General features: G+C 32.1%; 1 protein-coding gene across 2 annotated transcripts in view; it reads left to right on the top strand.

The window, feature by feature from the left end:
* LOC127734090 (G-protein coupled receptor GRL101-like) overlaps positions 1–16,529 on the top strand; it is a 139,617-nt gene that overhangs the window by 60,237 nt on the left and 62,851 nt on the right. For both annotated transcript variants that reach the window (XM_052243718.1, XM_052243719.1), the window contains exon 7: positions 7,965–8,081. In XM_052243718.1, coding sequence (XP_052099678.1) covers positions 7,965–8,081 — 117 coding nt within the window. The remainder of the gene's footprint in view (positions 1–7,964; positions 8,082–16,529) is intronic.

Below are 16,529 nucleotides of genomic sequence, written 5' to 3'. Positions count from 1 at the left end.
TTTAAATACACTTAGATCCTCAACATTGATAAACTATGAATTATAATATACAAATGTATATGACAATGTATGATAAGGACATGTTTTGACTAATTTTGAATAGGCAAATGTCCCTTAGACATCAATGTCTTACCGCAAATATTTTGAAGTATCATAGATTTAAAAATACGTTCTACAGAACTTTGATGTTTTCGCACTTGCAATCTGCAAAAAACATCTATGTTATAGTGATATTGCAATCTAGATTTATTTAGTGGGATCTGTAATATACAACATTCATACACTCATACAATTTTTACTTGAATTGTTTCGACACCTGAGAACAAGGGGCAAACTAATCTCTTATTCTATATTGTCCCTTATCCATCCTTATTATCAAGAACGTTAACAAATTTCCCGTTACTATTGCTTTAAACTTGCCAATATCATTGTATATTTACTGGTACTCCTGTCGTGATACATGCATCACACAAACAATTTGAAAAATCCCGCGAACTATTTTGGATGAAAAGACTTCAAACAGCTTATCCTCTTGGTCTCAATGACAAAATATTGGTACAGGGGAACATATCTAAAACTTCATGAATATTGTCGATAAACGGCTAAGAAATAATAGGTCTCATGGTAAACGTAAAATCCGTAATCTACGTATTAAACATCGCATAAATTATACACTTGCTGATCTGTTATCTATAATAAAAAATAATGGTAGACATCAATTACTATGCAAAGTAATAAGTAAACTATATGATATTTTTTTTTAGTGTGATAAAATTTCATTTTTTCAGCCCGTTGTATGAATACACCTGTATTATTACAGCCTATTGTCGTCACAGGCTGTTTTCTAGTATCGATAAACCTGAAAATCATAAACGTCATTTTTAAAAACTAAAATATATAAATAGAGGTATTGATTTTATTAACTTATCTAGTATATGCAATGACTCTATATGCCTCTACCATCCATAGCCAAATACCTCCATATTTTCATAATACAGAACCACCTATTATTTCGTATTCGTAAAAAACACCCAGCAGAAGTTTGACTTTTAATTATACGTCAGTAACATCAGACGTCAATATAGAAAATAATGCTCCTTCCAATTGAGACTGTGAAACATCTAGTTTTAGATATGTTCCCTATGGTCATGTCATTACAGGAGATCTCAACATCATTGAAGACCTTGAGGTCAAAACTTTTCTTAAGAAAGGACCTAAATATCGTCCTCCATCTATCATAGATTGGAAACAGTGTCGTCAGATCATTAAAGACGCTCTGTCTGTCTACTGTAAAAATTGGTGTAAACGTGAAAAATCTGATAAAAAATCTCTAGACAGTTATTTGAATAAAATTATGAATACTGTTGATACATTCGTATATCTCATTTTGAAAACAATTCTGAAATTATTAATAGGGTTCATGTTATACCCATTTCTAGAATAAACAAATAAACTCCAAGTACTCGCATTTTGATTTCTAAAGGGAAACTCCATACAAAAATTTACGACAAAAGAGACGATTTTTCATTCCCTATTGTTAATTTTCCTTTTTTAGACGGCGATGTTCCTTTGGCGCCCCCATACGGTGTTTATATACCCCAACTCGTTCGTTACGCCCGTGTGTGTAGTGATGTCATAGATTTTAACGTACGTAATCAATGTATCACTGGTAAATTATTAAGTCAGGGATTTCGTTACCATAAATTACTTAAAACATTTACTAAATTCTTTCATAGATACAAAGATTTGATTAGTAAATTTGGCTGTACCTGAAAATCATAAACGTCATTTTTAAAAATTAAAATATATAAATAGAGGTATTGATTTTATTAACTTATCTAGTATATGTAATGACTCTTCCATCCATAGCCAAATACCTCCATATTTTCATAATACAGAACCACCTATTATTTCGTTTTCGTAAAAAAAAAACAGCAGAAGTTTGATTTTTAATTATACGTCAGTAACATCAGACGTCAATATAGAAAATAATGCTCCTTCCACTTGAGACTGTGAAACATTTAGTTTTAAATATGTTCCCTATGGTCATGTCATTACAGGAGATCTCAACATCATTGAAGACCTTGAGGTCAAAACTTTTCTTAAGAAAGGACCTAAATATCGTCCTTCATCTATTATAGATTGGAAACAGTGTCGTCAGATCATTAAAGACGCTCTGTCTGTCTACTGTAAAAATTGGTGTAGACGTGAAAAATCTGACAAAAAATCTCTAGACAGTTATTTGAATAAAATTATGAATACTGTTGATATATTCGTATATCTCATTTTGAAAACAATTCTGAAATTAATAATAGGGTTCATGTTATACCCATTTCTAGAATAAATAAATAAACTCCAGGTACTCGCAAAGCGGTTTGTGTTCGTACCAACAGACAAAACAGCCAATTACGTAGTGGTGGTGTGACGCATATACTACAGGGAAGTTCTCCAAAACGAAATTATCAATTCTTCTATATTGAGGTCCGTACGCTCCACAGAGAATCAAATTGTAAACAATCATATCACTGCAACTACCCAGCTTAAAGCCTCTTCCGAACATGTGAAAGTCCCAACTATGTACTGGTTACCTAAATTACACAAACAACCATTTTAATTTCGTTTCATCTCCGCATCTAGTAAGAGTTCTACTACTAATCTGTCAGTGCTTCTAACTACCTCCCTTACTACTATCAAAGAACTTGTTATTAACTTTTGTAATAAAGTTTATGAAAATAATGGTATTAATTATTTTTGGAGTGTTAAAAATTCTTTAGAGGTTTTAGATAAAATACGTGCTTTTGATAGTCCTTTTAATTCTGTTGATAGTTATGATTTTTCTACTTTCTACACTACACTTCCGCACAATCTTTCCAAGAAAAAGTTATAGGTAGTAGGTATTCCTATGGGCACTAATTGCGGCCCTTTTAAGCAGATTTAAGGAGATCTCAACATCATTGAAGACCTTGAGGTCAAAACTTTTCTTAAGAAAGGACCTAAATATCGTCCTCCATCTATCATAGATTGGAAACAGTGTCGTCAGATCAATAAAGACGCTCTGTCTGTCTACTGTAAAAATTGGTGTAAACGTGAAAAATCTGATAAAAAATCTCTAGACAGTTATTTGAATAAAATTATGAATACTGTTGATACATTCGTATATCTCATTTTGAAAACAATTCTGAAATTATTAATAGGGTTCATGTTATACCCATTTCTAGAATAAACAAATAAACTCCAAGTACTCGCATTTTGATTTCTAAAGGGAAACTCCATACAAAAATTTACGACAAAAGAGACGATTTTTCATTCCCTATTGTTAATTTTCCTTTTTTAGACGGCGATGTTCCTTTGGCGCCCCCATACGGTGTTTATATACCCCAACTCGTTCGTTACGCCCGTGTGTGTAGTGATGTCATAGATTTTAACGTACGTAATCAATGTATCACTGGTAAATTATTAAGTCAGGGATTTCGTTACCATAAATTACTTAAAACATTTACTAAATTCTTTCATAGATACAAAGATTTGATTAGTAAATTTGGCTGTACCTGAAAATCATAAACGTCATTTTTAAAAATTAAAATATATAAATAGAGGTATTGATTTTATTAACTTATCTAGTATATGCAATGACTCTTCCATCCATAGCCAAATACCTCCATATTTTCATAATACAGAACCACCTATTATTTCGTTTTCGTAAAAAAAAAACAGCAGAAGTTTGATTTTTAATTATACGTCAGTAACATCAGACGTCAATATAGAAAATAATGCTCCTTCCACTTGAGACTGTGAAACATTTAGTTTTAAATATGTTCCCTATGGTCATGTCATTACAGGAGATCTCAACATCATTGAAGACCTTGAGGTCAAAACTTTTCTTAAGAAAGGACCTAAATATCGTCCTTCATCTATTATAGATTGGAAACAGTGTCGTCAGATCATTAAAGACGCTCTGTCTGTCTACTGTAAAAATTGGTGTAGACGTGAAAAATCTGACAAAAAATCTCTAGACAGTTATTTGAATAAAATTATGAATACTGTTGATATATTCGTATATCTCATTTTGAAAACAATTCTGAAATTAATAATAGGGTTCATGTTATACCCATTTCTAGAACAAATAAATAAACTCCAGGTACTCGCAAAGCGGTTTGTGTTCGTACCGACAGACAAAACAGCCAATTACGTAGTGGTGGTGTGACGCATATACTACAGGGAAGTTCTTCAAAACGAAATTATCAATTCTTCTATATTGAGGTCCGTACGCTCCACAGAGAATCAAATTGTAAACAATCATATCACTGCAACTACCCAGCTTAAAGCCTCTTCCGAACAAGTGAAAGTCCCAACTATGTACTGGTTACCTAAATTACACAAACAACCATTTTAATTTCGTTTCATCTCCGCATCTAGTAAGAGTTCTACTACTAATCTGTCAGTGCTTCTAACTACCTCCCTTACTACTATCAAAGAACTTGTTATTAACTTTGTAATAAAGTTTATGAAAATAATGGTATTAATTATTTTTGGAGTGTTAAAAATTCTTTAGAGGTTTTAGATAAAATACGTGCTTTTGATAGTCCTTTTAATTCTGTTGATAGTTATGATTTTTCTACTTTCTACACTACACTTCCGCACAATCTTTCCAAGAAAAAGTTATAGGTAGTAGGTATTCCTATGGGCACTAATTGCGGCCCTTTTAAGCAGATTTATTCCTATATTGCTATGAATCAGTTTATGGCCAAAATCAGTAAAGACACGTCATTGGTACATTTGGTTGACACATTCAACAATACCTACCGTTATCTTGACGATATTTTTTCATTAAATAATCCAGAGTTCTCTAAATATACTACCGAAATTTACCCAAAGGAACTTTTTTTTAAATAAATCTAACATAAACAGCAGTAGTTGTCTTTTTCTAGATTTAGACATTTTGATTTCTAAAGGGAAACTCCATACAAAAATTTACGACAAAAGAGACTTTTTTCATTCCCTATTGTTAATTTTCCTTTTTAAGACGGCGATGTTCCTTTGGCGCCCCCATACGGTGTTTATATACCCCAACTCGTTCGTTACGCCCGTGTGTGTAGTGATGTCATAGATTTTAACGTACGTAATCAATGTATCACTGGTAAATTATTAAGTCAGGGATTTCGTTACCATAAATTACTTAAAACATTTACTAAATTCTTTCATAGATACAAAGATTTGATTAGTAAATTTGGCTGTACCTGTAGTAAACTTATTAAAAACGGTATCTCACATCCTAAATTTTACGGTAATATTGACATAAAAGCGCGGAAATCACTATGTGATCCGTGTAAACTTATCGAACCTTTAAACAAACTTATTAGTAAAAGTTATCTTATCAATGTGGTAATAAGTTCTTTGAATATTGTTTTCATTGGCACTAACATCGATTTTGTCATCAACAAATTAAAACATAACTAAATTTGTATTCTTTTCGAATGGTTTTTGGGATGTATATATACACATCCACGTTTATTTCTATTTAGAAATTGTTTTATCTATATAGAACATCAAACATATTTATTATAAGGTTAAATCCTAACTATCCTACTGCCTGTCGTTACTTTTATTTTGTCATTGCACAAGTCATGTCTTCTTTGACTGTTTATGGGGTTAAAACACTAAATCCTGCCTGGGATGTGTTTTAATTGATTTAAGTCTCTGATGCTTGATTTTTTTTAATATCAATTGTTTTTGGCTTTTAACTAGCCTTCGGTAATGGCAAGTACTCTCAAATCGTACTTTCGTGTTAATTTGACCGGTTGACACAATTTGTAATGCATTTACGTTATTCTAAGTTTACTTATTTTGTGTTATATCTCGTCTTACTATTTTTAATATGTACCACCTTTGATAAGTATTTAGTATGGCGATACATTTTCACTTCTGTACTCGTACTATGAACAACAAATTTATTTAGTAAAAAATGTTTCTGTACTCCTAACAACAAAATTATTATATTTAAATTTACCTGTGTCCGTTACTTTATTTAACGCCATTTTGTCCTAGGTTAAAGTTGACTGACATTGATACATCTTTTTTATTTATATTGTCTCATAGCTATAGATCAAACTTATTCGTTCAGTGTATATTTGCATGTTTTTGTGTATAACTTTTTGATCGAGTTAAGCCTATTCAATTGATATTTCATTGTGTGTCTTTTTATGTTGTAATGTTACACCACTGTTTCAGGTTAGGGTGAAGGTTGGCGCCTGTTAAAACGTTTAAACCCGCTGCATTTTTATGCACCTGTCCTAAGTCAAGAGCCTGTTGTTCAGTGGTTGTCGTTTGTTGGTGTGGTTCATAAGTGTTTCTCGTTTTTTTTATATAGATTAGGCCGTTGGTTTTCCTGTTTGAATTGTTTTACGAAAGTCATTTCGGGTCCCTTTATAGCTTGCTGTTCGGTGTGAGCCAAGGCTCCGTGTTGAAGGCCGTACTTTGACCTATAATTGTTTATTGTTTACACATTTTGACTTGGATGGATAGTTGTCTCATTAGCACTCATACTCTTCTTATTTATATATGTGCTTTATTTGTTTTACTGCGAAAATTGTTGATTCATCAGAGCCAGAAATCAAGGGATATTTCCTCCTTCGCACATATCTTCAACAACATAATAAAGTGAATGATGCATGGTAAAGTATTTATCGTATACTGCAACAAAAACCTTCGACTTATAGGAATACTGGGGTCGTCGATCAGTAATGTGATGTTATCTCTAGTTGTTACAGCTTGCAAACCAAATTTGGCAATAAATATTTTTATTTATAACATTACATCTACCATTTACCATATCATGTCCATTGCTTAGTCATTAAGAAAAGATATTTTCGAATTTTTACGATGGTATATACCGGAGCTTTATCTAATATGCTAATAGATTACAGAAAATAGAAAATAATGAGTATAATAAAAATGAAAGACTCCTGTTTAATTATCAGAGGTCTTGACAGCTTCCTCATTATCACATGTCACGAAAATCCAGTAAAAAATTTCTTATCGGCAGAAATGACATATGATATTCTTTGATAAAGACAATATTTCTGCCAAATTGTGAAAATGATCACCATGAGATTTAATCTAGGTGTTGGGTGTCGCTTTATCCTTAACTTTTAAATACTGACAATTGCAAATTTATAGCAAATCTATTTATTTGTGTGAACAGTTCAAGCAGTTTCCAGTGCATTAATATCGTGTTTGACTGTTAATGCCAAGTATCCGGTAAATACGGAAATGACATGCAACCATTAATTAGGCAATTACCTTACTGATACCATTGGGAGATAACATTTATTTTATGGTCACTGCCGTCTACCGAAGGCACAAGTTCAAACTATTAATGAATAGAAGACAGTGAATAAACATAAAAAATAGACATCAACCCACAAACACAATAATCATTAAAGTTCAAATCTAAAATAAGCTCTAAAAGGGTTAAGATAAACATAAGATGTACATAAAATAACAGAAAACAATTTGTTGAAAGACAAAGGTAACCAGTAAACCTTCGTGTAGGATTTTTTATAAGGTTTGTTGGATTGAAAATTTAAGCTTGTAGGATTGAAAAATTAAGTTATCATTGCAAGTTATTAACGATTGTTTTTCAACTTTGTATAGAATGAGTAAAGGTATTCCATGGCCAATCTGAGGCCCTCTTGCACTTTTGATTATTTTGATGGGTAATATTAATGTTTTAAATTAATATCTTTTTTTATATTTCTGAATAACTTTAAAAGTATTTTTCAGATATATGCGATGTACACATTGCAGGTATATTGAATATATTTTATATTAACAGTAAGAACATTACCTGACTACAGTTTTATTCAATCATAAGCTTAAATTGAATATTGTATTGAAAAACTAGTGTGATAGATTTCTATTCACTCTCACTTACGACACATATCTAAATTGTGTCTTCTTTTCAGGTGGTCCATGTAAGACAGATGACTACCATTGTGGCAATGGTAGATGTATAAGGTTATCTAATGTTTGTGATGGCAAATGTGACTGTGGATATAGTTGTGAGGATGAAAACTCATGTGGTAAGTATCTACTTAATAAGGAATTGGTATTATAAATCCAATCTTTAAACAAATAATATTGTGTTATGATTTGCTTGTTTTTCTTCATCAAACGTCTTTTTCGATGATCTGATCTTTAAGAGGTTTCGTTGTCCATCGTTCTTTATTTTGTTATTACAATTACAAAACTGTTGGATTTTAAAAGCTCAAAAACGATTATGAACAATTTATGATATGTGTTGTTGCTATTGAAAGAAACAATTATTTGAACTATTTTCAACACAAAGACATCCAAAATAGATACCAAATAGGAAAGTCTCTTTGCTATCTGTGTTTGACACTTAGAAATAAATCTTGGTTTTCTCACAATGGTGTAGCTCCCTTAAGACAATTACCCAAATGAACTCTCTTTTGTAATATTTATAAGTTGTAAGAAAGTCATTTGAATATGATTTTATATCTAAATATGTTGATTTGCCTTTCTAATTAACAAACAGTTTATTGAACGTTGTCTATCTTGTTGACCTTGACTGTAATCTTTAAAAAAAATACATTTGTATATTCCTTACTTTATTTAAGCTATCTCATAAACATTTGTATTGTCTAGTTTAGCCTATTGAGTTACTGATTGTGTGCAATTTTGCACATTTCATTTTTTCTAATTCTGAAAAAAAAATTAAAGATGGAAACCGTTGAAACGCAAATATTTAAATGAAAATAAAAATTATTCCTATGATTCCTTTATCGGGTGAAAATTTTCTGAGGTTAGTTATGTATATTGTTCCATTGTACCGTATTAAACGTAGTCTTTTCTACCACGAGTTTTTTATTCATGCTATCAACAATAAGAGGAAAGAAACACAAGGATAAACAGATGCTAAACAGACCATCGTTATTTATTCTTGTAGTAACAGTGTACTGAGTATCTTTCGAATTTTGTCGCTTTTTAATCAGTAAGCAAGACTTAACTAGAAGAAGAAAATAAGACACCATTTAATTGATGATCTCTGAATACAGCCTTACCTGTACTCATTTTTATTCATTATAGTTTGTTTGAAATAAAATCTACTGAGTTAAAACATGATGATTGTTTTCCCCAATAAAATATAATTTGAAGCTATTAGAACAATGTCATCTGATTACTGGCTTAACTGTACTAAATGCTGGCCTGTAGAGTTTATCTGGAATAACGTGTACATAGTCGGTTTCTCATAATTGCCACTTGACATCTACTATATATACCTCTTTGCATCCATTTTCGATTTGATTTCAATTTCAACTGAACACGCCTTAAAATATGCTGCACTATTTGTTCGTAAAGTACTGCCTGTTCGGTTTTTTACAGGACGCTAGGCTATTGACAGAAATAAGGACTGTAAAAAAAAATTATTCAAAATGTTTTATTGTTGTTTTTGTTTCTGGTTTTTTATTTAAATAAAAGGGGCTTTGGTTTTTGTTTCACGTACAAATATGTAACTTATCATTGGAACTGTTTCATAATGTTTCGTAATTGATCAAGCAAATAATACATACAAATCTAAAACACCAATTTTTTCATGCATCCTTTGGTTAAAAAAAAAAAACACTTTATAAATGTTATGCGTCAGACGCACTTTTACGATATTACTTTATCAGGAACCATCAATGACAAAACGTAAGCACCCTTAGAGCTTCCTGAACAAAATGCAAAATCTATCTTACGTCAACTTTGTCTGAGGGGGTTGAAACCTTAGAAGTCAATAACTTCTACATTTGTCAATTGACAGTTTAAGAAATATGTGTAACGAAACATGTCGGTGCCGTAGCACTGACTACTGAGCTGGTGATATCCTAAGGGACTTATAGTCCACCAGCAGTGGTATCGACCCAGTGCTATACCAATGATAATAACACTTTAGAAATGTATTCGTCCGAAGTGATTTTCTGGATTTATTCACCAGGAACGCTCAAAGTCTCCCCTCCCCCTAAAAAAATGCCAAGGAAGGATAATTACCCAAATACGCAATGATCTACACGACAAAAGGATTCAAAAGGGATCAAGAGTGACACTAACATAATATATTTGAAACCGTATCTCCTTTGTCTTGTGTAGATTTTTATAAACTGCGGAACATAGGCTCACATATTACTTAAAATATCCCAAGGATCATAAGAGCTACAGCTGCGTGTCTACTTCAAACTTTCCGTCAACCAGCTTTCTTTCCTCAAGCTTAAAATCAGATAAAGTGAACGCTCAACAAACATCCCCTATTTGAAAATGACGTTAAATATCAAATATCTACCTCGGCCTATGTTGAACACCAGTTATATGTTAGTTTAATTGTAATGGTTAAGAAGGGTGCAGCCAGCAAACGACAATAAACCAGTAACACCTTATAAGACATTTTGTCTTGTCGGGGCAATTTATAGCTAACAGTACTTTATGGGTTGCACTCATTGCTGAAGGCCACACAGTCACATACACTTGCTTATATCCATGTAATTGCAATTCTTGTTGATAGTTGTATCATTGGCAATGATGCCACATCTCTGTTTTTATAGAAGTATTATGTAGGATTAAAATTCTATCATTCCTTTTTATCTACTTGTACAGCTTGAGAATCCTTAATTTTGTAAGAATATACTTGGGGATTTTAAAGTTGTAGATGGTTGGTCGGGGCTGTTTGCTTTTGGAGGTAAAAGTTGTTCTCTCATTTTTCTAAATTTGCATACTATACATAAAATATAATTTAATATTTAATAGCTGTAAATACTACTACTGGGTCGATGCCACTGCTCGTTGACTGCAAGTCCTTCCAGAATATCACTATCCCAATAATCAGTGCATTCTTTCCGGCATTATATTATGCTCTTCAACTTCGTACTCTATTTGGCCTTTTTAATGCGCGTCACCGAAGAGTCTCTTGTAGACGCGCGTCTGGCGTACAAAATGTCAAGCCTGGTATCTATGATGAGTTTATTTACGTTGATATTGATACTTGGAATCAAACTCGATTCGGTGTAATATTCCTTTTACACGGGTGTCATTCGGTATATCGAGAAAAAATGATCGTGAAAGAATAACTAACGGTGGTGAAGCATTGCGATTGGATCATGAAATATCTGGTATCAGATCGTGAATGCAATTAAGTGTAATTTCTACTTCAAAATCTGTGAAAAATCTGCTGTAATTTCAAAAGGTGAAACAAATCAGAAAAAATGTTTATGTCTGTCAAAATGATTCAACTTCCTTAATAATACTGTGCACTAAGTTAAAGAAAAAATGCAGTACTTTTTAAGAAAACACAAAAGGCGACACACAATCCTATGAGAATTATTAAAAAAATCACGTTTTGTGTATATAATGGTCACATTCCAATATATCATGATACATTTGAAACTTAATCTTTATTTTGACATATAGTCCAGTGAAATAAAAGTATTCTATTACTTGAAAAAGTTCATATTATTTTTGAAAAAGTATAATTTTGTTGATTTTTAATCAAAATTTATCGTGAAAGATCATTCAACGCATTATTTTGATCGTGAAAGATCATTCAACGCATTATTTTGATCGTGAAAAATCATTCAACGCATTATTTTGATCGTGAAAGATCATTCAACGCATTATTTTGATCGTGAAAGACAAGGCGTGACCAGACTTAATGATAAAAAAACAACATTTCTTTTACCAATTGATATATGTAATTGGTTGAAGCGTGTAATTACTTACTAAGAACGTAAATTAATGCTTTCATTTTTGTTTTGGTGATATATATAGTTTGTACCCATATTTCGACCTGTTATCATTCAAGAGGCAATGCTACATGTAATATAGGCATCCAAGACGTCCAGTAAATTGTCGAAAAGTAAATAACATTGAATATATAATGCAAAATGCATCCACGAATGAGTGGAGTTAGAGGGGGCCTGATGGTCTTCTACTGGAAATATCTTAATGTGTACGTTTTTGTTTTCGTAAGGGTTGAATCAAAGAAGCTATATCATCTAATTTTACATACGGGTATATTGAAGATGTTCTATTAACAATACAAACATTTCTGATTTAGTCCCATTAATAATCATGAATTACAGATTCCAGACACCACATATACAGCTTCCTCTGTCCCATTTTTAGACATATACCCGAATTTTACTACAATGGTCATATCAATACCAGAGTCTTATGACAAACTAGATGATTTCAGTTTTGAAATTATAAATGGTCCTCGCCTTAGCAGCGGTATACCAACTTTACCCGCGTATGTAGTATACATTTCTCAACTCATACGATTTCGGGAGCTTGCAGCTACTACTCAGAGTTTGTAAAACGTTATCAGTTATGAGCCAGGGTATAGTGAAAGAACGCCTCGTCCTTTTTCTCAAAAAGTTCTTTGGAAAGTACCAAGACCTAATACACAAAAAATAAAGAGTGTCTACTTAACAAATATTACAGGATGGTCTTGAGTTTAGATTCTAGGTGCTGACTCTGTGTAGCATTTTATCTACTTTACAGTTTTACCTTTATTTGTCTTTGCACTATTTGACGTTTTTTTTTACTATTTTACCTCTTAGTGTGGTTCGATATATGTGCATCCAGCTTTCGGGTTTTTGACTTTTGGGGTTCCTTATGCTGGTGGGTCCAGAGATGCGATTAAGCCACATGAGGTTTTTATGGTGTTGTTTTCATTGTGTATACCCTTGTATTTATATTTTACTTATTTTGTATTTTATCGGGAAAGTGTTTATATATATATCATTATGTAAGGAGCCCCTTAAGTGCCATGTAAATATAAATATTTTCGTTTGCCGGAGATTTCATCTGGTGCCCACTAGTTTGAAAAATCTTTTAATCTCGTACGCACGACTTTTAATCTCGTGCGCACGACATTTTATAACTGGTCAAACAGCTTTCAAAAACTGGAGCGCACGACTTTCAAACTGGTGCACACGACTTTCAATCTGGTGCTCACGACTTTCAAACTGGTGCGCATGAGTTTCAAAGTCGTTCTTAAAAGTCATGCGCACCATTTTTAAAGTCGTGCGCACCATGTTGTAAGTCGTGCACACCATTTTTGAAAGTCGTGAGCACGAGTTTGAAAGTCGAGCGCACAATTTTTAAAGTCGTGCGCGCCAGTTTGAAAGTTTTGCGCACAAGTTTGAAAGTTGAGCACACGAGCTGAAAAGACATGCGCACAAGTTTCAGAGTCGTGCGAACGAATTTCAAAGTCGTAAAAAACGAAAATATTTATAATTACATGACACTTAAAGACTTCATGTATTATCAACTACACATGCTTTTTTGTTGGCGTCTCTGTTTGATTTAATAAGTGTGTTTGGACGTTAAATTCAGTGGTGTTGTATGTCTGTGATGTATGTTTACACATTCTTGGATGCTGGATCCCAGAATGGCCACGTTAACCAATTATGTCTGTTTGGGTAGCTCACCCAATTTGACAATATTACGGAACATTAAACAACTGTCATACAAGTAGGCGTATTCACTAGCTAGAAAACCAGATTTAACCCACCATTTTCTTAGAAAATGCATGTGCCAAGTCAAGAATATGACAGTTATTTTCCTGCGGTTGTTTGAAACAATGTTTTTTTTTCAATTTTTTACAAAAAACAACAAAGGATCCTCGTTTCATAGATAGGACTGTGCATAAACATTAAAGGAAATCAGATGAGACAATCTAAACTTTTTCAAACGACATAAAACTTATGAAGGACGGACAGACGGACTTATATTGTTATAAGAAAACTAGTCGGTGTGGTATTAACAAATAGTCAGATCCAATGGCATTGAACCAACATAGCCCTATTCACAAACAAAAGTGAATCGGAATAAGTCATGCAAATCCAATATTTTGTTATACCAATTACAAATATAAATTATAATTTGTTTAAAGAAAGATTAGATCGTTTTCGTGGATGTTTTTAAATTACGAATATGAGGCATCAGATCTTTCACGATCCTTTTCACGATCATCAAAATGCGGTACTCGATCTTTCACGATCCGAAATATTAATTTTTTTACAAATATTACCATTTTTGCAAAGTTTCTGATTAGATTAAATCAAAATCTTAAAAAAAAAACTATTTTAAACAGTAAACAGTAATATTGATCGATAATTTTACGAGAAAAGTAGTTTACGCATTAAAAATTTGAAAAAAAATCACGTTTGTTTACATTTTTATTTCCTCGAAATTTTGAGGAGCAGTCTGCCTTTTGTAGTTTTGTAAAAACGGTGTACTTTTAAACCTTTATTTTTCTCGGAAACTGGTCATAATGTTGAACCATTTTGACAGACAGTTTTATTTTTCGAATATTTGTCATTATAATGAATTAAATTAGATTATTTACTGACGTTGTATGTGTCTTCTCGATAAGATTTCCTTCACGATCCTAAACCAGATCTTTCACGATCCAATCGCAATACTTGACCACCGTTACTTATTCTTTCACGATCATTTTTCTCAATATACCGAATGACAGTCGTGTTTTACATTTGTATCATAACGAAAGCAAAATACAATCAAAAGTAGACACCGATAACCTTGACTGCGATGCGACATTTTTATCATTTGTAATCTCAATATGATGTTATACACACCCATATAAAAAATACAGTAAAAACCGAACACCCTCGGGACTTGGTGTTTTGATCGGTTTTCACAGGTGTTCGGATTGTGGTGGTAAACGGAAGATAGTAAAAAATATTTTTGACACTGACTGTACCCCTTTCAGATCTAGCGTAGCTTTATCAAATTAACGGTTTCATCTAAAACAAATTGAGCTCTGCATTCAAAACGTAATTTTCGTGTATAACGGAATATAACGATCGGGTTTAGCAAATTACCTCGACTGTATCTATCTTTGAAAAATAAAGTGCAACTTACACACATATTATCATGGAGTGCTATTTAGAACATTCTTTATAACTGTTCATCAATTTTATGTTCGTGGTGCTATTTCGCATTAAAAATCTCTTTGCAGATTATTTTTTTTAAATGCATTGCTCTATAACTACTAATTACTCCTAAGTGATGCGATTAATTACAACATGAATGTATATAATGATAATGATAAAACAGCATCGCACTTGTCTGTGTAATATATGAAACACCTGCAGTATTGTGCATATCTTTTTTTGTTTTTTGTTTTCATTTGCTGTGGATGAAAGCATTCTGTCGATCAAAATTTCCATAAAATATTTGATTGAGCTTGCACAGCTGTTAAATTTAAATTGTTAAAACAAACATGAAACTTGATCAAGCAATAAAGTATCAAAGACCACAAGTAAACAATGTCTTCAGAAACTGGCAGGGAAGCTTCTTCTGTAAATATGTGCAATACAGTTTGGGCTCAGACCAAACAAGATTATCGAGTGGAAACAATTTATTCCCGAAACCAATCTAAATGTGGTGAAATACTGAAAATAAAACTGTTAATACAATCTAACAACGTGTTAACTAATGAAACTATCTATGGAATGTCTGGTTATTACATATTACATTATTCCGTTGAATGAATAACCAATTTGGAAGTTTGGCTGTACCTGTCGAAAACTTATTACAGAAGGGATATCACGTCGTAATTTTGCGGTACTGTTATTCATAGAGCCAATAAATTTAGATAGTAAACATGTAAACCTTTCGATCCTTTAAATGAATTATCTAATAAAAATTCAATTTATTACTGAAAGAAGATGTTTGAATATTGTATTTATTAGTACAAAAATTGATGTTGTTATCACTAAATCAAAATATAACTTAATATTAAATTGCTATACAGCTATGAAAATTTACGGTCCTACATTCTGCCGATTCTTATTTTTTTGCATTGCACAATATATTTTTTTCTCAGACTGTTTATGACGTTTTTACACTAAATACATTGGATGTTAACTGATTAATTTTTAGTCTCGGATACATGATTTTTATATTAGTTGTTATTGGCTTTGATCAAGTGGTTGAATAGTTGTTGTAAAAACTCACCAAAGACATTAGGCGTATTGATTAGTAACTTCATACGAGCGTTTCGTCAATACATAAGACGCATCAGTAGCGGTCAAATGAAAACAGTTAGAAGGTCAAATAAAATGCGAACTTTAAGAGCAGCATTGAAAACCAAAAGTTCATTAAAAACATTTATTGTTATGTTATATAAGTAATACCCGCTATGGTTAGACATTAATGTCCAAGAACACGTTTCTGCAAACAATGCAAATATTTTTTTATTAGAAGTATGAGATAGAGCGATAGCATAACTATATTTCGATGTTATGAAATATTGTACATTGTTAAGATGTATGATCATCCGAAGATTCCGTAATACATAAACAGATCGTGAATACGATTAAGCAAGCGGTAGAAATATAATTGATGAATGTGATTTAGTACACTATAAAATGTTTCATATATCTGTTGATAATGTTTTTCGTTGTAATAAATCTGTTGTTGTTTTTTAATTTTCTAAACATGAT

The sequence above is a fragment of the Mytilus californianus genome, unplaced genomic scaffold (genome assembly GCF_021869535.1).
Source record: "Mytilus californianus isolate M0D057914Y unplaced genomic scaffold, xbMytCali1.0.p SCAF_3, whole genome shotgun sequence".
In the NCBI taxonomy this organism is placed as follows: domain Eukaryota; kingdom Metazoa; phylum Mollusca; class Bivalvia; order Mytilida; family Mytilidae; genus Mytilus; species Mytilus californianus.
This window is presented reverse-complemented; position numbering and strand designations above follow the sequence as displayed.